This window comes from Artemia franciscana, chromosome 15 (genome assembly GCF_032884065.1).
Source record: "Artemia franciscana chromosome 15, ASM3288406v1, whole genome shotgun sequence".
Classification (NCBI taxonomy): Eukaryota; Metazoa; Arthropoda; class Branchiopoda; order Anostraca; family Artemiidae; genus Artemia; species Artemia franciscana.
In genome coordinates this window covers 28,355,551-28,379,725 of record NC_088877.1, presented here as the reverse complement: position 1 = coordinate 28,379,725, position 24,175 = coordinate 28,355,551, and the positions used below count along the sequence as shown (strand labels likewise).

Here is a 24,175-nt window from a genome sequence, read left to right as displayed (position 1 = left end):
GTTTATACCCCTTGCCCGATCGGCTGTAGGGGTCATGTAATCCCTGGAGGTATGGCTATTGGACCTGTCAATAATTGCGAACAAAGTGGCTCCCTTAAAAATTTGTCCGATTGTCTTTGGAGTCTGAGGAGCTAAGAAGGCTATGGCAGGGGGTTTGTCACCTCCAATCACTTTTCCCTCTTAAAAAGGGCGCTAAAACTTTCCATTTCAATAGAATGTGTCCCCTTGAAAGTTCCTATGACCTCTGCTTTTACATGAAGTGACCTGGGGAAAAGAAAAAAAAACGCTGAAGTCACTTCACATAAATCTTAGGCAGTGCTATTACGCTGCCTGTGACAGAAAGCAAAATCATCAGAATAACTGTTGTCACTAAGAGTTTTTAATTTTAACTGGATTTCACCAATAAACATGTGAAATCAAAGGATAAGCCTACAGTAAAAAATAGTTCTTACAGAATGTAGAAAATAACCTCCTATGCAAGGCGCTAAGCTTAACATTATATCATTGAGTATTGTCTCCAAGCTCAACCCATACAGCGCACTAGTGAAAATTTTTTAGCTTTTTTTGATCAGCGCTTTCGTCTAAAAAGCAAAACAAAATTTTGAAAAGGCTCTTTTCACTCAAATTTTGAAGATTTTTGAAGAATATCTTTTATTTCCTCAAATACTGAAAACTTTTTGTAGATTCCGTAAATTTATTCGTATTCGATTCTTCCACCAAGTACTCTCCAACCCAAAATCAAATCAGTACAAAATCTACCGAGCAAAGAACCCTGCTGCTCATCTCTTAATATCGCATGAATTTTCAACTGGATATGGTTCAGTCAGAAGCATTTGGCAGACAGAGGAGTGAAGTCCCGCTAGTTATTGCCTTCGACAATTCTGTCTTTCTTAAGCAACTTACTAATGACTCATTTCTTCGTGCCAATGGATTTACTCTCAGCTTTCTAGTATATCTGAGGGAGGATCTTTTCTAAAGATTACGCTGATGTTAAGGCTTTATGATTCTTTTCGCGATTGAAAATGCTGTCCAATTGTCACTCTTGCTAAGATCTTAGCTGCTTTATCTGAAGACTCTTTGGAATCTTTTTTCGTTTTCAGCTAGTTGTTGCACTCGAAGTGGCATAATTATTACTCAGGTTAAATCTCCACATGCAATATTCTCTTCAGCAGCTCTTGATTCACGCGTCACAGGCAGGGTGGCCAACTTGCACACTTTTCGTGGGAAACACACTCCTTTTTACCTCTGGAGGGATACGAAAGACTGAAAACCCCTCTTTTGGGTGTCAATTCTCATTCGCTTTAAACGTCAGTAATTGGCAACTTCGTCAGAAGTGCAATTAATCCAAGGAACAGGGTTACCAGCCTGCACACAAACCGTGCGTGCGCAAACTTTTTTAGTTTTTGAGCAAAAATCACTGTTTTGACCTTGATTTGAATTGTTTTTAGACTTGGGCAGTTGGTAACCCTGGTCATATATTTCTGTCTGAAATCATTAAACACCAAGTGCCTTGGTAATTCTTTTATGCTTCACGATAATTCTTAACATTAATTTGATAATTTCCATTACTAGTTTGCACTCATAATATGTGGCTGCACTACGAAACGTTCGTACATCCCACATTCATGCTGTTTTCTAGCTAAGAGGCAGTCAATTTGGTATCCTGTTGTACCCCTTGGCTAAGTCCAAAGATACAGGTTCAGAGTCCTAAATCCAAAGAGATTCCAAACATTAACTTCTTACAAGAATGTTATAAAAATAAAGAAACTGAAGGAAATAAGAATATCCCCATGAACTATTCTAAAAGAGACGGATGTGCAGAAATCCTTCTGAAGTCGTGACAAATATGCCAAAATTAAGTTAACTTTACAAATATTGCCCCCCCCCCCCCGCTGTTATATTCTTCAGTAGTTGGTACATCCCCAAAACAACATGGAGAAACATACTGTTTACACATTTTTTTTAATTCCCCTCCCCCGCCTCCTCAGAAATGAATCAAGTTATCAAGCATGTAATACTTAATAACGAACTTCAATTCCCAGCACTGGAAAATAAGATTCAATTTCTTTTCCATCAAATAGAATCAAAATTTATTGAAATTTTATAGGCGGACAACAGAACACATGATGAAACCGTAAGTTTTTGTCAAAATAAGCACCGAGAATTATTGACGTCAAATGTAAAGTTTTGACTTATATACCCAACAATTTAACGTCCATATATTTTGAGATACAAAAAATATTTCCCCATATAGATACTTATAGAGTTAATATAAGAAACGGAATGAAAAACAATTGAAATAATAATATCTTTGGTTAGAAACGGGTTAAAGGGCCGACAGAAATATAGCAAGATATTCAGAAATAAAATACGGTTCTAAACAGCTTTGATGCTAAAGTAAGCCATTGAGCCTGTTGAACAACAGGTATAAAAAAAAAATCACGGACTCACGGACTTCTCCTTCTTATCAGAAACGCAAAGGCGAGGAGAGGGATTTGTGATCCTCTCTCCCCTAAAATCATAAATTTTCTTCAACGTATGGACTTTCTTGTTCAAATGATCAACCTCTCTGTCTCTTTTTCTCTCTCTATCTCTTGTAAAAATAATATATAGAACCGCTCAATTTCCCTTTTAATGTTTTATTGAGATTGACGCGGTAGATGCTCTAATTTAAGATATTTGCAATACCAACATCAATCATTCTCTTCATAAACAATCTTGACTTGACTGGGTAAATTGGTTAAATGAAGTTTACTTTGATTAGGTTACATACTTACCCAGATTTTTTATTTAGGACAACACGTAACAGATACTTCTTGTGTTTGGATGCCACTCCTTTGCCGAACCATCGTGTATGCCAAAAAACGCAAACAATTTCTGGTAACGAACTGTAAGTAAGAAGCAACACCTGCCAGTAGTAAACAAAATTCTAAAAAGGAAAGTCTTAATATCTATATTTAAATACAAAAAATTATTTTTTTATGGTGATTGCAAACATTTAAAATTTATATAGGAGACTGAAAAATTTCAGGACCCTTATTCAAAAAGAGAATGACCTTGGTTTTTTCTAGAAGGATGATCAGAGATGTATTTCATGTGACGTTATTTCAAGGGGTAATCCTATTGAACCGATGGTCCTAGAATATAGCGATAGGTCTTGTTTAAACGGAAAAACAGTAAAGTAGCCTTTTGCGCCATTTTTGGCTCAAAACAACAATTGTGCTCCAAGTTAAACTTCCTCAACTGGCTGCACCACCAGAGCCATTGAAAACTTTATGATGTTACAGACCGGGACACCGGGACACAAAGAATATAACATGACGCCCGGGACACTCAAAGAGAAATTACAGACCGGGACACAAATGACGATCGGGACACAGGGAATATAAATGACGACCGGGACACTCAAAGAGAAATTACAGACCGGGACACCGGGACACAAATGACGACTGGGACACAGGGTATATAAATGACAACCGGGACACAGGAACTCAACTACAAAGGGGACGCCGGGGAGGGGACAGGGGGGATATATAAATGACGACGGGGACACAGGGAATATTCGATTAGCAATCACCATCAACAAAGCTCAAGGGAAATTATTAGAAAAATACGGTATAGATCTGAATAAGGGTTGTTTTTCCCATGGACAATTATATGTTGCATGTTCAAGAGTCGGTAAACCTGACAATTTATTTACATGCACATAGTCCCGGGGGCACAGGCGGGATATATAAATGACGACCGGGACACAGGGATTGTTCGAATAGAAATTACAGACCGGGACACAAATGACGACCGGGACACAGGGAATATAAATGACGACCGGGACACTCAAAGAGAAATTACAAACTGGGACACCGGGACACAAATGACGACCGGGACACAGGGAATATAAATGACGACCGGGACACAGGGACACATCATTAGAATAATGAGGTATAGATCTGAATACGGATTGTTTTTCCCATGGACAATTATATGTTGCATGTTCAAGAGTCAGTAAACCTGACAATCTATTTATATGCACAGACAATGGGACAGTGAAGAATGTTGTATATTCGCATGTTTTACGTAGTTAAAAACATATATTTATATCTATCTCTATTCACAGGTGGGGCACAGGGACACAACTACAATGGCGCGTAACTAATATGGCGCGTAACGACTTACGCGCGCGGGGGGGCTTGGGGGGGGCGCGAAGCGCCCCACCAACTAGGCGTTGGGGTGGCGCGAAGCGCCACCCCAACAGCTAGTATATATACAAAAATAAGTTGTCTGTCTGTGCGTCTGTCAGGTGACGTCATGTTTCTGTGTCGACTGACGTCATGAAGTTAGTTGTCGTCATTTTTGCTATGACGGTGACGTCATTAAAGATATTTAAGACATATATGTTCACGTAGAAATCTATTAATGTTTAAGTTTAAAATGACTGATGAACTTGCAATGGCAAAAGTCGATGAAGATGCTCGAAGAGTCTATGCCAAAAAACTTGCTGCTGATAGACAAAGTCAGAAAAGAAAGCGTGCCGAGGAATCAAAAGAACAGCAAGGAAACAGGCTTGAGGCTAAAGAACGCAAAACCGCGCAGTTAGATGAAGATCCACCTGGACAGCGAGAGTCAAAACATATCAAAACTGAAAATGATAGCGATGATGATTGGGTTTGGGATTTTGACTTGGATAAGGTCATCAATGCCTACCAGATTTTAGTTAAAAAAACAAAGGTTCGGCGATATGTATTTCATAGTGAAGCTGAAAAATAAAGAAGAAAAAGAAAACTGAGAAAAGAAAAAATGTAAAAAACTAAAAAATACTAAAAAGAAAAAACACTCAAAGAGAAATTACAGACCGGGACACAAATGACGACCGGGACAGAGGGAATAAAAATAACGACCGGGACACTCAAAGAGAAATTACAGACTGGGATACTAAAACATTGTAAGAGTGGCCCTTATCAATGAAACCAAAACTCTAAAAATGAAAAATTCAATTAACTTGAGGAATTTTAAAACCCACATTCTAAATGGCCCATAACAAGCAAAGCTTCCTTGGCCGAATATTTAGCTGGTTTTTTTTTTTGCGTTTGTAATGGTGTTTTAGTATTTTTTGGGTACTTACATACTATACCAAACATCATTGTTTTAACGGTATTAAATTCTCATCATATTTCTATATATATTATTGTGATTAACCTAACTTCAAAAGTGTGTTTGGTATTATAAATAAGTAACTTTTTTGGAAATTATCAGAACAATTCGGACCTAAACATAAATTGCTTAAAAATGCAAAAGACTTTTGGAGAAAAAGGGGGTATGAGCCGGAAGTATTTTCTTCCTTGTGCATGGGTCTGTAGAGCGGTAGTAACTATTTATTTACTCAAAGAACCAGCATTATAATGTTGAAGGATGTTTATTCCAGCGGTTATAAACCCTTGTTTATCTCGTAGCTTGTTTTCTTGCAATTTGTCAGAATTATTCAAGTTTGACCTCGAACCCTAATGAAAAGTGAATTACTAAAGCGAATTTTGCTTAAGTAAGTCATCGGAAGTGACTATATTAGTCTTCTAAAAAAAAAAAAATCCGTATAAATACTCAGACTCAGAAATCAAATTTCAGGTTCGCCTGTATAAAAAGCGTACCTTAAAGGCTTTACCGACGTCACAATTTACCGTTGGATTACACCTGATCAACCTAAATCTGGGTATCAGTCTTACGAAGTATTGTACAACGATAAGGGTATGGGTTTCTGAGCGGTATTAGCTCATTTGAAGTGATTAGACCAAAATGAAGTTACAGGCTATTGTGATAATTATTTGTGCTGGATTAATATACGCTGATGATGGGAATGTTACTGAAACTGAGAGACAAAATAAGCCTGCTCAATCGACAGGAAGTTTAGCTTCAAGCCTACTATCAGGTAAGATCTCTGTTGCTTTATTTTATACAGTAGATTAGTTGCCTTATGATTTGGGAAATTCAATGACATATTTGCTTTTGAATTTCGGGTAAAATTCTAGTTTAGTTACTTTTGCTGTCTTGGAAAGGGGTTAGGATAGGAAAATGAAACTTTCAGTAATGAATCTAAAGCCAAAGACATACTTTGGCAAGGTATTGCCATGCTTCTATGTTAACCCTATTGCAAATTCCAAGTCTGAGAAAGCTTGCCTACTGTACAGGTCCTATACCGGTAAAATTCTAGTTAATTGACTTCTTGCTATCTCGGAAAGGGTTTAGGTTATAAAAAGGAAATTTTCAGGGATGGGTCTACAGGCTAAAGTATGTCCCGGGAAGGTATTTTAAAGTAGTTTACCCCTATACCTATACTATGCCTATTAAATTTTAGTAAAACAATATTTTACCTAAATTTTTATTTACCAGTTTCTTTGTCATTGGTTTTAGTTCTGTAAATGTAATTTCTGTTACTTGAGTGGAATTTTAAGCAGCAAAAATGTTTTTTTTCTTCTAAATTTAGGAAATGTATTTGCAGATCTTTGAAATTGAGACCTTACAAATTGGGATTAAGGAAAGCCGTTCGGTTGTATTTCATTTAAGCAGAAGATCTATTTTGCAAGTTTTCACTTTTATAACACAAGATTTTTAAAGTTCATCAAAGGTCAGGGTCCTCTAGAGGGAGAAGGAGTGGAGGTATGTACTTTAAAATATACTCCCAGGACATATTTTATTCTGTAGACCCATCCCTGAAAGTTTCATGTTCCTAACATAACCCCTTTCCAAGATAGCAAGAAGTAGCTAAACTAGAGCTTTACCGTATTTCGTTCCTGGGTAAATGTTCACTTTCGTTCCAAGGGCTCTAAAGTGCGTGTTACTGCATATAGCAAGATTCTGACGATCACATATTGTTTTCTTGTCATTATTAGAGAAGCGCACCTATTTCTGGTTGACCCTCCTCCTCCATGGGCTAACTAAAAATGTATAAACTGGGCTTGCTTACAGGTACAATTACCTATAGAGCGAAGAATATTAGTCCAGAAGCCCTGCGGGCAGTAGGGCGAGGTCTGTATTCTACATTTACTCAACAAAGAGTGATAAAATAAAAAAAAAGAACCTTAAACGAGGTTTATTAAAATAAATATAGAATACTGACTTCGCTCCTCTGCCCGCGGGGCTCATAGACTAATACTCTTCGCTCTATAGGTAATGTTACCAGTAAGCAAGCCCACTTAACGCATTTTTAGTTTGCCTTATGGAAGAGGAGGGCTAACCAGACATGGATGCGCTTCTAGAATCAGCATTTCGAAGTGCTCTAAACTGGAAACCATGCTGCCTCGCAGCATAGTTTCCAGTTTAGAGCACTTGAAACGAAAGTAAACATTTACCCGTTCCTGCCCCATAAGTAGTGCCATCAATATTAGGAAATCTGAAGGGGGGCTAGGGGCAAATGCATTTTTCAAAAATCTAAGAAGGGGAAAAAATTCGTCGTTTTTTATTTATTTCATTGAGAATACCAGAAAAACAGTATTTTGCAGTTTATATTTAGTGGTTGGCTGCTTCTGAAGAAACATGCTAAACAAATAAGAGTAATTCCATTTGATTCCTTATTTTGTGCTCTTTCCAAATATCATGATCTATTTTTCGGCAATGCAGTCTATCTTCCTCTTCTCCCTTTATATTCCTTTTTTTATGGCACTTGGTGTTAACCAAGTGACATACAGCAATGGCAAATTCTGTCGGTCTGTCTGTCTGTCGGTCTTGGTTTTGCTACTTTAGGCACTTCCAGGTAAGCTAGGACAATGAAATTTGGCAGGCTTATCAGGGACCGGACCAGACTAAATTAGAAATAGTCGTTTTCCCGATTTGACCATCTGGGGGGAGTGGGGCCGGTTAATTCTGAAAAATTAGAAAAATGAGGTATTTTTAACTTACGAACGGGTGATCGGATCTCAATGAAATTTGATATTTAGAAAGATATCGTGTCTCAAAGCTCTTATTTTAAATACCGGCCGGATCTGGTGATATTGGGGGGAGTTTTGGGGGAATCTAAAATCATGGAAAACGCTTAGAGTGGAGGGATCGGAATGAAACTTGGTGAAAAAATAAGCAGATTTCGTAGATACGTTATTGACATAATTGGAATGGATCCGCTCTATTGGAGGGGGGGGGGGGGGGTTAGTTATGAAAAATTATAAAAAATGACGTATTTATAACTTGCCAAGGAATGATCGGATCTTCATGAAACTTCATATTTAGGAAGGACCTCATAACTCAAATCTCTTATTTTAAATCTCAACCGGATCCAGCGTCATTGGGGGGGCATTTGGGTGGGGGGGGGGCTGGAAATCTTAGAAAATACTTAAAGCGGAGAGATCAGGATGAAACTGGATGGGAAGAATAAAAACAAGTCTATGATACGTGACTGACATAACCGGACCGAATCCGCTCTTTTTGGTGGAGTTGGGGGGGGGGGGGGAATTCGGAAAAATGAAGTATTGGTAACTTGCGAACGGGTGACCAGATCTTAATGAAATTTGATATTTAGAAGGATCTTGCGCTTTAAAGCTCGTATTTGAAATTCCAACCAGATCCTGTGACATTGGGGGGAGTTGGAGGGGGAATCCGGAATTCTTGGAAAACGTGAAAATTGGGGTATTTTTATCTTACGAATAGGTGATCGGATCTTAATGAAACTTGATATATAGAAGGATATTATGTCTCAGACGCTCCATTTTCGATTCGAATTGGATCCGGGGACATAGGGGGTTGGAGGAGGGAAACATAAATCTTGGAAAACGCTTAGAGTGGAGAGATCGGATTGAAACTTGATGGGAAGAATAAGCGCAAGTTCTAGGTACGTTATTGACAAAATTGGAATAGATCCGTTCTCTTTGGAGGAGCTAGGGGGTGTTAATTTGAAAAATCTAGAAAAAATTGAGGTATTTTTAACTTCAGAACGGGTCACCAGATCTTAATGAAATTTGATATTTAGAAGGAATTCATGTCTCAGAGTTCTTATTTCAAATCCCGACCAGATCTGTTGACATTAGGGGGAGTTGGAGGGGGAAATCGAAAATCTTGGAAATCGCTTAGAGTGGAGGAATCGGGATGAAGCTTGGTGGATAGAATAAGCAAATGTCGTAGATACGTAACCGTAGATACATTGACGTAACTGTACTGGATTCGCTCTCTTTGGGAGAGTTGGGGGGGAGGGGTTCAGTGATTTGGCGAGTTTGGTGCTTCTGGACGTGCTAGGACGATGAAAATTGGTTGGCGTGTCAGGGAGCTGCACAGATTGACTTGATAAAGTCGTTTTCCCAGATTCGACCAACTGGAGGGCTAAAGGGAGAGGAAAAAATTAGAAAAAATGAGGTATTTATAATTTACGAGTGGGTGATCGGATCTTAATGAATTTTGATATTTAGAAGGACATCGTGACTCAGAGCTCTTATTTTAAATCCCGACTGGCATTAAGCCTCCGATTTTCCTTTTAAATCAATCTGTTGATTCTTAGAATTTTATTAGAGCTCATGCCATCTGAGCTCTTGGCTCTTTGCTTTTCTTGCCTTTTCACAAGTGCCATATGAGCTCTTAGCTCTTGTTTTAAACGGGTTTTCTCCGCTCTTAGTTCTATGAAGTTTAGTTTCGCCCTAGTGAGGAACAATATAATTGTGATTATAAATACTATATTATCATATGGCTATACCAGGGATTATTATGGGAGGGGCGCATTTTTAGAAAAGTGACAATAGTATTTTGAAAATAGCACAAAATAAGGAGGTAAATATACACGAGATTTTATAATTGGATATGGGGACAAGGTGAACACAATACTCGATTCTTTCACTTATATAATAATCAATTATCTTACAAATGCGCCCCGTCCCTGGCGTGGCTGGTGATCACAAATATAATATGAAGGGCGTGTTTGGTAATCAGATTATCATGTTTCCTTCCATTACTGTCCACTTCTTAGGATTATTTCAAATAACATTTAGAATATTATGCACTATATCACATTGGTGTAATGGAGAAATACATTATTAAGACTATATATGGGACCATGAACAGGGGGGGGGGGGGTGCATTTATGAGTAAAGTGATTAGCATATTTGGAAAAAGTTTAAGAAAAGGGATTTGGATGTGAGTTCAGCTTGTCCCTATGCCATCTATTGGATATAGTATATATTTACCAATAAGGAATTTAATGGTCCTATTTTTATTTGTTGAGCATGTTCCCTCAAAAATGGTCAGCCACTGAATATTTATCGTTCTGTTAAATATTTAGTGGTCTTTGGTATTTCATCGTATGTTAAATTTTAGGTCCGAGAGTGGGCTAGAGGGTTCCAAGTTGGCACTTGATCTTCTTGGAAGTCCAAAAATTTGCAGTAACATTCGTATAAAATATGACTCGCCCGAAAAACCTTTCGAAATTTTACACCACTGGAAATTTTTTTTAGGCTGCATACCCCCTCCCTCCAGTTTCAATCCCTGGTGCTGAACGTCAATACAGGGGAGATTTTCAGCCTGGTAACATCTTCAAAGTAGCGTACCGTGTATGGTACTGCATTACTTCAGATAGAAGCTTGTCATGAAGAGGCCTACTCTTATATCATTGACGAAAATATTTTACCTTTGCTTAACACGTGTATCAATAGAAACTGTAGAAATTTTGCGTAAAGAGATGCTTAAGGGGTATTTTTAAACCACAAATATACAAAATACCGAGGAAAATGAACTCCCATTGTTGGGTAAGTAGGCTATAAGCCTAATAGATTTTGTAGAACATTAGAAGTTATAATCCATTTGTATTTTTATTCTGTCATCCTAAGAGGAGAGAGGATATGGATTACTCCATTGTATTTTTACTCTGCCATACTAAGAGGAGAGGGCTATGCATCCCATGCTGGATTTTCCAATGTTTACGCTCAAATCTAGCCTCTGTTGAAACAGTTTAGTGGTTCTAGGCAAGCATTGCGCAATAATAAATAATGGAAAAAAGAGACCGTAAAGACTCTAGCTCTAACCCTCTCTTTCCAGAAAATCTGTCCTGGCCGCTGACCTGAAATGTACTTTTTAGACTGGGAAATTAAAAAAAAAAACTTTGATTTAAAGGCACTACTAAACAGCCACGTAGACCAGGCGGGTTTTGGTCCTCTGGTATCTTCAGGTAACATTCACCAACCCTATTCATGGTGATACTAACCGTCACTATTCTATCAGGGACTCTATAACGGATGAGAATCCTCCATGAACTTTTGCGATCTTCGGAGTCGAAGGCCTTCTCTAAGTCCACAATGATCTTCTAACACCACTCTCTTCTTTCTTCAGTTAGAAGTCTAAGCGTGTATACAAAGTCTGCACATTAGCGGTTTGGCCAGAAGCAATATTATTCTTCCCCTAGGCGTTGCCGGAGACGTCTGCGGATCTTCAAGAGCATCATCCCTGGTATTCATGTAGACTTAGACCCCGCTACTTGCTTGGTACAGTAGCGTCTCCTTTTTTGAAAATCCTGATGAGTGTACTGTGTTTAATCCGATTTTACTTTTGGCCGGTGCCCAAATCTGAGTGAAGAGCAAAGCCAAAGGAAGATAATAAAGAATGTTAATGCCTTAATCATCAGTGAAGATATGCGGTCCAGTCCCGGTGATTTTCTGTTAAGATCTTTCATCAGTTTCTTCCCTGCTTTTTGCATCTTATTTAATGAAGGTGAATCTGAGCTGATATTTAAGGGGAAGATAGGGTTTTCTGGAATGTCAAAGGGCTCTTCTAGGGGTGGCCTGCTCAGTGATTTCTCGACATGATTTTCCATACTTCATTGAATGTAATCTTTTCTGTTACAACCATCCCCAATAGATGCTCTGAAAAGATCGTCTCTACTTGTAAGTCGCTTCCTTACGACATAACTGGTTTTTCTGTGCATGGCTCCAGAATCTCCTCTTTTTGCTGCTTCTTCCGCCTGCAGTTTTTTACGCTCTGAAAAGTTTTATTACCAGCCCTGGCACTTTTCTTGAAAGATTTTCAAGAGCTCGACACTGCTCATTTTGGAAAACAACAGAGGATCAGGAAAAAAAAAACAACAATTGGAAACAAAACTGTCTTACTATACTGCCTTTTACTTACTGTTTTGTAAATGTGCTTAATCTGTAAATGCTTTCGTAGATATTACTGGCTGGTCATGGAGTATGAAAAATATCAAGAAATTGCTAAGACAAAGCGAAGAAAATTTTTTGGCTGACTGAAAATCATTTTCGTTTGGTTTTGTCTTTCTCTCTCTTTTTTTTCTACATTTCTTTTTTGTACGTTGTGCTTAATTTGGTACTGGAGCAAGTACGATATAAATTGCTATGAAGATTGAAAAATAGATAAACTATTTTAGTTGACTAATATGGGTATGAAGTTGCAAGAGATGTAGAATCAAGTACCTCCGAATTCGTGGAATCGAAGGTCTTTTGTAACATGCTTCGCTTCAGGTAAATTAACTACCCAATGTACCGCTAGTCCTTTTGCACCGTCTAATAACTGCATATATATATATATATATATATATATATATATATATATATATATATATATATATATATATATATATATATGCCATGGTTCCGCTTAAAGAAACTATAGATGGCTCACGCATTAGCCATCTTCATGGACAAGTCAGATTAGCCATTGCCCCAACTTCTAGGGGAAATCGATAAAATATTCTGCAGAAATGGAAAGCCTACGAAGTGATGTTTTCCGTAAGGAAAATAGGTTTTCTGTTGAGATTTCAATTCAAAGCCATGTCCAGGGTTGTAGTCCTGGAAAAGTTCCTAAATTAAAGCGATATACCATAGTGTTAATATTTTAGGCATAACTTACCAGCTTACAAAAATCCATAAAATATTCTTCAGAAATGGGACACTTCTTCGAAGTGATGCTTTCGAAACGGGAAAAAGGTTTACTGTTAAGATTTAATCAATCTAAAGCCATTTCCAGTGTTCTAGTCCTGGAAAAGCTCTTAAATTAAAGCGATGTACCATAGTTTTCATATTTTATAGATAACTTAATCAGTTTACAAAAAGACATTTTTTCAGAAAATATTATCTTTTTCCATAAAAGAAAGTTTATAATAAGCTATATGACAAAATTCATAGTTTTTACCAGAGGAAAAAAAAAATAGTCTATAAGCCATCTGTGGTAATTGCGTACGAAAGTCGGTCACAGATAGTTACTAGTCATTTAAATGGCGACAAAAAGTTTTGGAATGAAAAAGTGATTATGACGTGTTGAAACCGGTTGATAAATAGTGCATACATTACGCTTCAAGGATTGGTCAAGGACTTCTCTCTGTCATTCACCCATCTGACCCATTTAAGATGATAGCTTCAGGCTCACATGTATGTGATCATAATGTGCTTCACTAAAAACTATCTATCACAATGAACAATATAGACAGTGGATGGAATTCCAAAAATGGATTTCAACCTCAATTTTTTGCACGGAATAGGTGGCGTTTGTTAATCTAGAGATGTTGTCGTGCATCTTTTGTGAAATCGAGACTTAATAATGACCATAATTGGCTATACGTATATACATAATTGGACATTTAGATATACGTTCTTTTGTCCTGGTACGTAGCTAAGGGGGCTGTGGATCCTTTTCCCGAACCGTAAAATATCTAGATTTGTATGATCTTCCCCATTATTTCTTATGTTTCCTCCATAATCTGCCTGCTTTTTTTGTCTCAACCCCTCCTCCCTCTCTAAAATAAAATACTACTTTCGTGTAGGCCTTTAGCGCGTTTAGTTGTGACGATAATTCGTACCTCCATATCTTTAAAATATTAGCACTAATAGTTTTACTGTCATTCGAAGGCCCAAAACACAATTGGTCTTAGTTTATGCAAAAGTGGCCGTTGCTAACAGTAAAATTTTCATATTTCTCAGTCTCCTGGATAATTTTTGCGCTCCAAAGCTTTTCAGTTATGTCGAGAAGCATGGAAGGATGATATGCTATCTTCCTTATAGGACCTTATAGGACATCCAGGTAAAAAAGACTAGAATTAGCCATGGGGAGGGAGGGGGAATTTAATCATAACATCAAAACAAGCGATTAGAAAAATGAAAAAAATGTCAAAAAACATAGAAATCTGGTTTTTCGGTGGGGGGGGGGGGCTAAAAAATCTAACCTATAAAAACCAGGCTCTATAATCATTATCAAATAAGTCAGATCCTAATATTTTCTGCTAGTAGAAAACATTAAGGAATTTTCCCCCAAACCTTCAAGGTTTTCTCGCACGAGTGTTAGTTTCTCAAATAGAATTTTATTGGTGTCTGTGATCTCAAACCCGCCCACACCAACCAGAGGTGGATTCAGAATTAATGTTTAGGCGAGGGCAACGATAAAATTTGGCTCCCTCATCGACATTTTCTGTCCCTTCGACCTCGTAATTAGTGCAATTTTTTACATTTTTTTTTTGATGGGGGGTATGTGTCCCTAAACTACCCCCTGCATCTGCACCTATCTCCAACTTAATTGTTGTGGTCTTCTTCTTCTTCATCTTGGATTATTATTCAGACATTTTCCCAATAAAATTTTGGAACCTGTTCATGGTTTAATTGTCCTGAAATCCATTTTACCCCTTGAAGGAAACTGAAAACTTTGTCTCCCCGTGTTTCCCCAAGCTACTTTATGTTACTGTGTCAAAATAGCCAGGTGACCTGATGATGATGTGCTCAAAATATAGTAAGAATTCTGTTTTGTGGGGATGGGGCTCAACAGCCTACCAGGAATAAATGGCCTTAAATAATGAAAAATAACTCATACAATTTTTTTCTTCAAACTTCTGCATACTCAGGGAGAACGTTTTTTGTAGTCATCCTACAGAGTGGTATTCTTTGTATGAATAATCTCATGCTCTTTGCACATGCCTTATTAATTGTATGGACAATATCTTTAATACAGGCATATTGTAACTGTAGTGTAAAACTTTGGGGAGGTGTGATATGGCAGTCCACTCACATTTGTGAAAATTCACGTTTGTTTTAAGGTTTAATGTAGCTTACACTTTTATGTGTAAAAATTGTTTCCCCCCATACCTCAATGTCCTGCACGTAATGCTAAGGTTGAAATTTTGCGCATATCAGCAACATTTGGAAAAATTGCAGCCTTTGAAGCCTTCGAAAAAAGCTTTGGTACTTGTCTATTATATAAAACACCCTCGAAAAGTGAAGTTTGATTAATGCTAATGAAAAAAACAAAATATGAAGAAAATAGAATACTTTATTAGAAAAATTGTGAAAACTTCAACTTAGAAATATGTTCCACGAACGCAGTATTACAATTCCAAAAATTTTGCTTCTCGTAAGAGTACAAAGTCATGGTGTGTTCATTGACGCAGTGTTGAACACAAAATATAATTGCCTGTTCTTCGGTCCTTGGCAAATCCCAAATCTTAATTTAAACATCCATGGTTAGACACTATATTCTATCACTTGTCAAATCAAAGTTACTGGCGTCCTCGTCAATCGTGTTAATAAGGAACTAAAATGAACTAGGTCAAAAATCGCGTTAATAATGAACTTTTCCTTGTCTTTGAGACGGTCAGCCGACGCCGAAGCTCCCAATTTAATAATTCGCAAATGACCATCACAATTTTGCTAATAAAGTATTCCATTTTCATCGTATTTTGTTTCCACCAAACTTCACTTCTCGAGTGTGTTTTATATAATAGACAAGTACCAATTTTTTTTGGGAGGAGGGACGTCGGAAATACCGAAACCTGATTTTGTAGTCTATAACTTAACACAGGTGTTATGGTTTTCAAAACAGTTTTTTTGATGTATGAAACTTTTCTTATGCCAATGACTTTTGATGGGTGAATACAATCTTAATGAATTTTGCATATTTGGAGTGATTGTTCAAAGTGGATTTTTTATATTCTGTTATCAAAGCTTTTTTTCTTAAATTTCATACCATAACTAACCGCTCCATTCTCACGATTAACTGTTCGAGATGAGCGTGAACGGTTTGAATCTTTACTGGCCCTCAGTACAACTGAGTGTCAGATTCGGGTTACACTCTAGTTTTGTTATTTTTTTGCAAGATAGAGCATATTGAGGCATTAAGGTAGTTGCGTGTCGAATTCATCAAATTTGATTCCTCGCCGAGATAGCTCTGTCCTGGGGCTTTTCTACTCTGATCTATGGGAAAACGAAAAATGACTTTAAAGGGGTTGGTCAGATATACCCGTGAATTCTACAGACGATCTTTAGATTTTAGCAATTGTAATTCCAAAATAAAAATTATTTTCAGAGGCTGATAACATCGTCCTTTCCTTGTGAATGACTTTTATCTGTTAGGTATTTATTTTCATTCATTAGATAGCGCATAAGTTTGAACTATTCTGTCACTTGATCAATCAGTACTTTAATTTAAATATTTTTAAAGGCCTTTTTGATGCTGTTACTACAACTGTTGTTAGTAAAAACTGCCCTGGAAGGTGCGTTCATGCATTAGCTGCTCTGTTATGCGATGACGTTCTTGACAATGTAACCTGCCCTCAATCTTCTTTACGATGCTGTGTAGAAAAGCCAGAACCACCAAGAAGATCACCACCGAAAAAGCAGCAGACTACGGTACTTCCAGTTGGGTCTACTACGGAGGTAAGCAAAATGTTATTGAATTGTTGAAAGTTAATGAAGGTTATATTATAATAGCTGCTTTTCAAACAGTTCGTGGTAACGAACTGTAGTAAGGAGCGACCCGGCTCAATAGTAACCAAAACTCTAAAAAATAGAATTTTGATACCAATAGCTACATCAAAAGAATCGCATTTTAATGCTGGTTTTAAATATATAAGTTTCATCAAGTTTAATCTTACCCATCAAAAGTTACGAGCCTGAGAAAATTTGCGTTATTTTAGAAAATAGGGGGAAACGCCCCCTAAAAGTCATAGAATCTTAACGAAAATCACACCATCAGATTCAGCGTATCAGAGAACCCTACTGTAGAAGTTTCAAGCTCCTATCTACAAAAATGTGGAATTTTGCATTTTTTGCCAGAAGGCAGATCACGGATGCGTGTTTATTTGTTTTTTTGTTTTTTTTTTGTTTTGTTTTTTCCAGGGGTGATCGTATCGACCCAGTTGTCCTAGAATGTCGCAAGAGGGCTCATTCTAAAGGAAATGAAAAGTTCTAGTGCCATTTTTAAGTGACCAAAAAACTTGGAGGGCACCTAGGCCCCCTCCCACGCAAATTATTTTACCAAAGTCAACGGATCAAAATTTTTATTCAGCGTAGTCGAAAAACCTTATAACTATGTCTTTGGGGACGAATTACTCCCCCACAGTCCCCGTGGGAGGGGCAACAAGTTACAAACTTTGACCTGTGCTTACATGTAGTAATGGTTATTGGGAAGTGTACAGGCGTTTTCAGGAGGATTTTTTGGTTTTGGGGAGGGGTTAAGAAGAGGGGGATATGCTGGGGGAACTTTCCTTCGAGAATTTGTAATGGGAGAAGAAAATTTCCATGAAGGGAGAGCAGGATTTACTAGCATTATTTAAAAAAAAAAACAATTAAAAAATAAAAGTGAAAAAGCTTTTTCAGCTGGAAGTAAGGAACAGCAATAAAACTTAAAACAAACAGAAATTATTACCCATATGAGGGGCTCACCTCCTTCTAATACCTCGCTCTTTACGCTAAAGTATTTTCGGTAATTTCAACTACTTATTCTACGGCTTTTGTGATTCAGGGGGTCATTCTTAATGAATTGGGACAAAATTTAAGCTTTAGTGTAAAGAGCGAGGTACTGACGACGGGGCGAATCCCCTCATATATGTACTAAAAACATGAGAATACAAAAGTTCTTTACGTAAGCTAATTTATAAGTTACGTAAATCTTTTACCAATAAAAAGATTCGTAAAAAATTAAAAGTTCTAGTTGCCTTTTTAATTAACCAAAAAATCGGGGGACAACTAGGCTTCGTCCCCCGCTCTGTTTTTCTCAAAATCATTCGATCAAAATTATGAGAAAGCCATTGAGCCAAAAAAAAATATGCAAATTTTGTTTTGATTATTCCTCTGCGGAGAGCCAAAATCAAAACATGCATTGATTCAAAAACGTTCAGAAATTAAATAAAAAAAACAAGTTTTTTCAACTGAAAGTAAGGAGTGACATCAAAACTTAAAACGCACAGAAATTACTTCGTATATGAAAGAGGCTGCTTCCTCATCAACGCCCCGCTCTTTACGCTAAAGTTTTTTACTGTTTTAAAAAGAAGAATTGAGAGAAAGAGTCAAACTTTAGCGTAAAGAGCGGGGCGTTGATGAGGAAGCAGCCTCTTTCATATACGAAGTAATTTCTGTGCGTTTTAAGTTTTGATGTCACTCCTTACTTTCAGTTGAAAAAACTTTTTTATTTAAAATTTAATAAATAAAACGTCTCTAAAATAAACGAGTTGGCGGTTAGTAAGACGTTGCAGAACCTGAAAGGAAACTCTCACAAATTCTTTCAGGGGTGGAAAAGTTTACTAGGTCGGATAAAAATAGCAAGGGATTTTTGTGTTTTTTCTTGTCCTCTAAGGGTGGGCGAGGAAATGGTTGGTAGATTAGGAATGGCTGAGGTCGTTTCAATCTTAGTCTTTTAGTCCTCCAACTTTAGTCGTTATTAGTATTTTGTTTTTCCCATTTAGATTTTTTTTACATTTCTTATGTTTTCTGCGCATTTTAGATGCCAAAAATTATACCTATTTCTAATGAAAAATTCAGTACTTGCTACTTGTACTTGCAGCAAGACTGTTGGTTTTTTACGTTGCATCTAAATTTTACGTGTTACGTGGAAATTTGTTTAATCGTAAGCACTCAATTTCTATTTTCCAGACAAACCTCAGTATACTCGAAAATTTTAATACTTCAACAAATACTTTATTACCAGCGCAAAAATCCTAAAGGACGGCGTTCGTAAAGTTGTTCGCAAAGTTCGTAAAGTTGCTTCGATAACCTTCCGTAAACCTTTACGCGAGCAAGCATTAAAGTGAAACTTTAGTTAACTTTTTTCGTAAATGTCATAAAGTTGACCAATAGGGAAAAAGTTCCAGAGCAGAACTTTTAAACAGATTTGGAAATGTGGAATCCGGAAACTGAAGATATGCTGATTTCTCTAGTCCAAGAACAATTCAGACCTTTTTTATTAGGCCACTCAAATATAAACTGTTTTCCTACCATTTCAATTTGGTGTGAATTTTTTATTGCTATTAACTAAAAATAGCAATGATTTTTTTGGTTTGAAACTTTGCTGTTGACAGTTCAATATAGTCTATATTCCACTCCAGGGTATAAATTTACATATTAAAGGGGGGGGGGAGGATAAAGTTTATGGCAAATTTGCAGTGGGTCCAAATGTCATTTGATGTTTTTTTTATGCTCTTGCATAATTCATATGAAATACCTTTGGGGCCCCTTTGAAGGCTGAAGATACAAATAGCCCCTGAAGCAATTATTGAATTATGAAAGAGCATGAAAAAGGCATCAAATGACATTTTAACTTTCATCCTGATGAAATGTGAAATATGAAATGATTCAGAAATTTGAATAGTTTGCTGCTCAAAACGCACGTAAAAAACAAGGCTCATATGAGCGGTAAAAACTTTACGGAAACACACTTTGCAAACGACTTTACGAACTTTACAAACGCCGTCTGAGCCGTCCTTAAGGTAAATAACAAAACAAACTTTAACCTATTTACAATAGTCATCTATTTTTTTACACTAAAATTAGTAATACAGTGGTTATATTGTTACCAAGTAAATTTTAACGTCCCTGGCTGAAACAATAATTCCTAAATATCGCAAAATTTAAAATATGGTTCTATTTTTATTTGCCATTGTCGATTCATATATATTTATTATTTTTTTGTGTTTTTTCTTCTTAACTTTTTTTGTTTTAACTAGACGATTTAACTTCCTTTTTGAAAATCGTATTGTTTTTATCATTTATGAATTTGAAAATCCTTTTCAAATATCGAATAATTTTGACAAAATCTTGTTTTGAGCAAATAAAGAAATTTCCAATAGTTTCACTGTTTTAATATACTGTCAAAAGGTTCCACAGAAAAGTAAAGTCTAACTAATATCTATCATAGACGAATATCTTGGTAAATAAATTTTCAGACCTTAATCCTTTTGTTTTATTTTTTATACTCATTTTTCTTCTTTTTAACATCGTTTTCCTAATATTTTTCTGCTTTTCCAATACATTAATCTCTACTTCTATCACAACTATTGTTTTTCCTTATAGATCTTAGCTTCATAAGCCGCAAACTCTAGTTTTTCTATAGTTTTACAAAGTAACGTTATATTTTGACGAAAATTGCAATCTTCAAACATTAGGACATTCAATCTATATTGCTATTTTCAGGTTGGTTTCTTCGTAATCTTTTTATCCTTTTCAATCCTTTTCAGATAAAAAAGAACAATCTTTTAATGATTCCATTTCTTTCTTATTTTATTTACTTCAGGAGACCTCTCTAGGGCTCATATTACTTATTGCTTTATTTCTTTGCCTTTAAAAAATTATAGGGAACTACTTTATTAATACAAATTTTCTTTTACTTAAAAAGTATTTGCTGTAACGCTGTGGTAGCACAGTGGATTGATGCTCAGATTGGAAATATGGGGCTCGATTTCAGCTCAGAGTTAGATTTCAGCTCAGGGTTTAGAAAGCTTTTTAGAAAGCTGTTTAGAAAGTTTAGAAAGCCCGATTTTTAGAAGGCTCAGGGTCCGATTTCAGCTCCCGCAAGGTTGAGTGACGGGCTTGTTACTCCTGTAAAAAAGACACATCAACTGAAAAGTCAATTCGACGCCTTTTAGACCATCAAAGGTTCAGGGAATCTTTTTTCTTTTTTTATTTATAATAAATTTCAGTAACTGAAAAATATTATAAGTAAGTGAAAAAATATTTATATTGCAGAGTCCCATCGTAGCAAAGGAAGCTGAAAAACAAAATGCAGAATCTCCAAGTTCTACAGCCAAAAGCGCACCTGCCTCAACAACAACGACTAAGTCTGCAGTGACGACGACTACTATAAAATCAACAGAGAAGCCAACCACAACTATTGCAGCCATAACCACAACTACTAAACCTAAGCCACCTTCTACAACAACTAAACCAACAACTACAACACGAAAAGGTAAAATTTTAGTCAACAACTACTAAAATCTAGTTGCTGAACGTCAACATAAGGCTGAGGTGTTGCGGAATCCTCCACCGTGGTACCACTCTCTTTAAAGCTTCTGCCTTCTTGCAGACACGGGTGCTAATTCCCGAAAATGCTAGGGTTTTTCTGCTAAAAACTCTAGCTGTTGCCATTTCTGAGAAATTGCTAGGATGGAAAATATTTTTCAATGAAAGTTTTAAAATCTAGGGGGCCAATTTCCCCTCCCCTACCTCCCAATTGGATGCATTGCTTACAAAGAGTTGAAAAAATTGACAAATAATTTTAATATTTAAATCTGTTGATTTAAGTGCTGATGCTTTTTTATGCAATCTCTTAAACTAAGAGCTCCTGCCCTTTTTCAAGTTCTGCACCCCTTTAACAGTGTGTCATTATCTCGCCTCCAATTTATAATTAGAAACAATTTTGGTGGCATACTTAAATACATACATACACCATTCTAGATAATTTTGCAGAAGTCTAGCCTAAAACACCTTCCAATTTTTTATTCTGGGGATCTTGAAGCGTCAATTTTGAAAATGCATCAGTATACTTGAATATTTTTATATGTACCTTGCGATAGCACTGTGGGTAAAGCTGCGCTTCCTGTTCAAGGGTACCGTGGTTCAATCCCGTGTTTCGCAAGGAAGCATATCCAGATGATATGTCTTTTTAATTTAGGGAATGATTTGAAATACTTATAAGGTATAGATCAATTCTGGATGGGGCTAAGTAGCATTGATAAAAAAAACAGGGCAGGATAATAAAGTTCCTGGTATCGTACATTTTGCCACCTCTAGGTCTAGAGTGCTTGATTTTTGGAACTCATTTGACAATTGGTATCGTTAAAAACATTTATTCGTGTGAATGAAAGTCTTCAGTGATGCTTAAATACAAGTAAGATATTAAATAATTTCCTAGACCACACTGCCTTTCCATTTAGAGAATTTAAGAGAGAAAAACGGACATAATTGAAACAAAACAATGAAATAAAAAACTTTAAATATTAAAAATCTGAATGTTTTCATTTCACATCCGAGAGCCTTTATCAACGGAAAAAAAATTTAAATTAAATTAAACGCAAAAAATGAAGAAAAAGACAAAAAGCACCCACACAAAAAAAAAGCAACAAATAAATAAGGCTCACAAACCTCCAAAGTAATTAAGATATGAGTTTTATCTATTTGTTTGTAGCTTTTTTTGTGTTTTTTGCTTTTATTTTTTCTTTTTCTTTATATGTTACGTTTAATTTAATTTAATTTTCCGTTGATAAAGGCTCTTGGACATGGAGTTGAAACTTTGAATTTTTTTCTATTTAAAGTTTGTTGTTGTTTTTTTTTCGCTATTTTGTTTAAGTCATACCCATTATTCTCTCTTAAATTCTGTTAAGTTCTGGAAGTAGTGTAAGTTTTATTTATGTGTAAACAGATTTTGCAGAAAAAGCAAAGTAAAAAAAAGTTCTAATTTAACTCCTGGACCGTATCCTAGTCTAAGACTGCAGCCAGTAGTAAGATCTGTGGAAGCGTAAGTATCGGGTTGATTGCTGAAAATTATAATTTTATATACAACTCTGAATCTAATATATTACTGTTTGGCAGCATTTTGTGAATTCATGTTTTATTTTCAATAGTTTTCTTTGAATTTGCTATTCCCATATGTTACATGAATTTTGGCAGTAATTTATGTGACCAAGGATACTAGCATCCAAAAGATTTTAATGCTGAAAATTCTTTCTTAAAGAAAAATTGAATTCTGAGGTTAATTTCTTATGACAATTTGTTAATACTCTTATATTTGTAAAATGGATGGAAGTGGGTACAGTTTTGTTCCCTCAAAGCTATCATGGCTAATAGTCTAATTCCCGAAATACCTTAAATTTTTCAAAAAATCTAGCGATTTTCTTTTTGTCTGTTTTGACGAATCTGCCAGCTATGTTCGTTTGATTGTCCCAATTCTATTTTTACCTAAGCTTTCAATAATTATTCTAATTTTTTCGTGATCTAAACTTTGACTCAATCTTGGCTGGGGCAATTCCAAAGACTGAAGTGACTATTTTCAAAAATTAGTGTTACATCCAAGCACCTACGTTCATTTTTCGGCGTAAGAGAGGAAAAAATTGTTCACCTATGTTTTGCAACGACATCACTTACTCTTGTTCAGAGGTAGTTTTGATGTGAATATCCTGGGAAGAAAATTCTCCATCGCCGTATGATCCCACCTTTGGACAAAAAGCTTAGAAACGCTTGAAGCGTAGTCAGCAATAACAAGATCTGTGACCTAAAATTCACATCAAGAACGCCGACACGTGTTTAAGAGATCAAGCCAGTTAGAATAATGGTATCAGAAGGTGTGTCAGACTGCTGTCAGATCAAGGGAGTTATTACAACAGACCTGTTCGTCAAATTATCCACATCAGTTTGAATATTTTTCACTATGAAGTGCAGAATGTTCAAGCACAAACTCAGGCCAACAAGGCCGACTACTACAAGTTTGGCCAGACGATATGCGGGCGTATTGAGAACAGGCAATACTTTCTAGATATCCGATTAACCGTAGGGATGATTGACAGTTTATGGCCTTCCTACTCCCCTGATCAGAGTCGGGAAGATTATCCTCTCTGGGGCTAATTAAAGGAGAATGTATGAGGATATCCCAGACACTATTAATAGGCTCAAAGGAAACATCAGTAGGAAAGCCCGAAGAATTTTGAATGATATTTGGAGAGAATCATTAACAATTTAAATATCCAAGTGGCAAACGTCATCCACCTGTGAAGTGCCTGGATCATACCTGTCATCAATTATTGATGACAGTGACTAACCATTCGCTAATTTAAAAATGTTTTTGGATAATAAAGCTTTTTGCCCCTAACATGTAAGTTTTCAAATATATTACCGTATTTTACCACTAAGAGAAAAGGCTAGGAAAATGCGGTGTGAAGACTAACTTTTTGCTTTATTTTGGATGCCCAAACATATCGTTCTTGTGCATTCAACGGGTCATTGATAATAGCAGACGAAAAAACATTTCT

The 24,175-nt window shown here is 36.4% G+C and overlaps 1 protein-coding gene across 2 annotated transcripts in view; it reads left to right on the top strand.

Annotated features, from left to right (window-relative positions):
- The first annotated feature begins 5,695 nt into the window (after positions 1 to 5,695).
- The window catches only part of LOC136036285 (protein masquerade-like), a 50,808-nt gene continuing 32,328 nt past the window's right edge, over positions 5,696 to 24,175 (top strand). For both annotated transcript variants that reach the window (XM_065718432.1, XM_065718431.1), the window contains exons 1-3: positions 5,696 to 5,917; positions 16,384 to 16,598; positions 20,901 to 21,120. In XM_065718432.1, the coding sequence (XP_065574504.1) occupies positions 5,785 to 5,917; positions 16,384 to 16,598; positions 20,901 to 21,120 (568 nt within the window). In that variant the 5' untranslated portion in view covers positions 5,696 to 5,784. The remainder of the gene's footprint in view (positions 5,918 to 16,383; positions 16,599 to 20,900; positions 21,121 to 24,175) is intronic.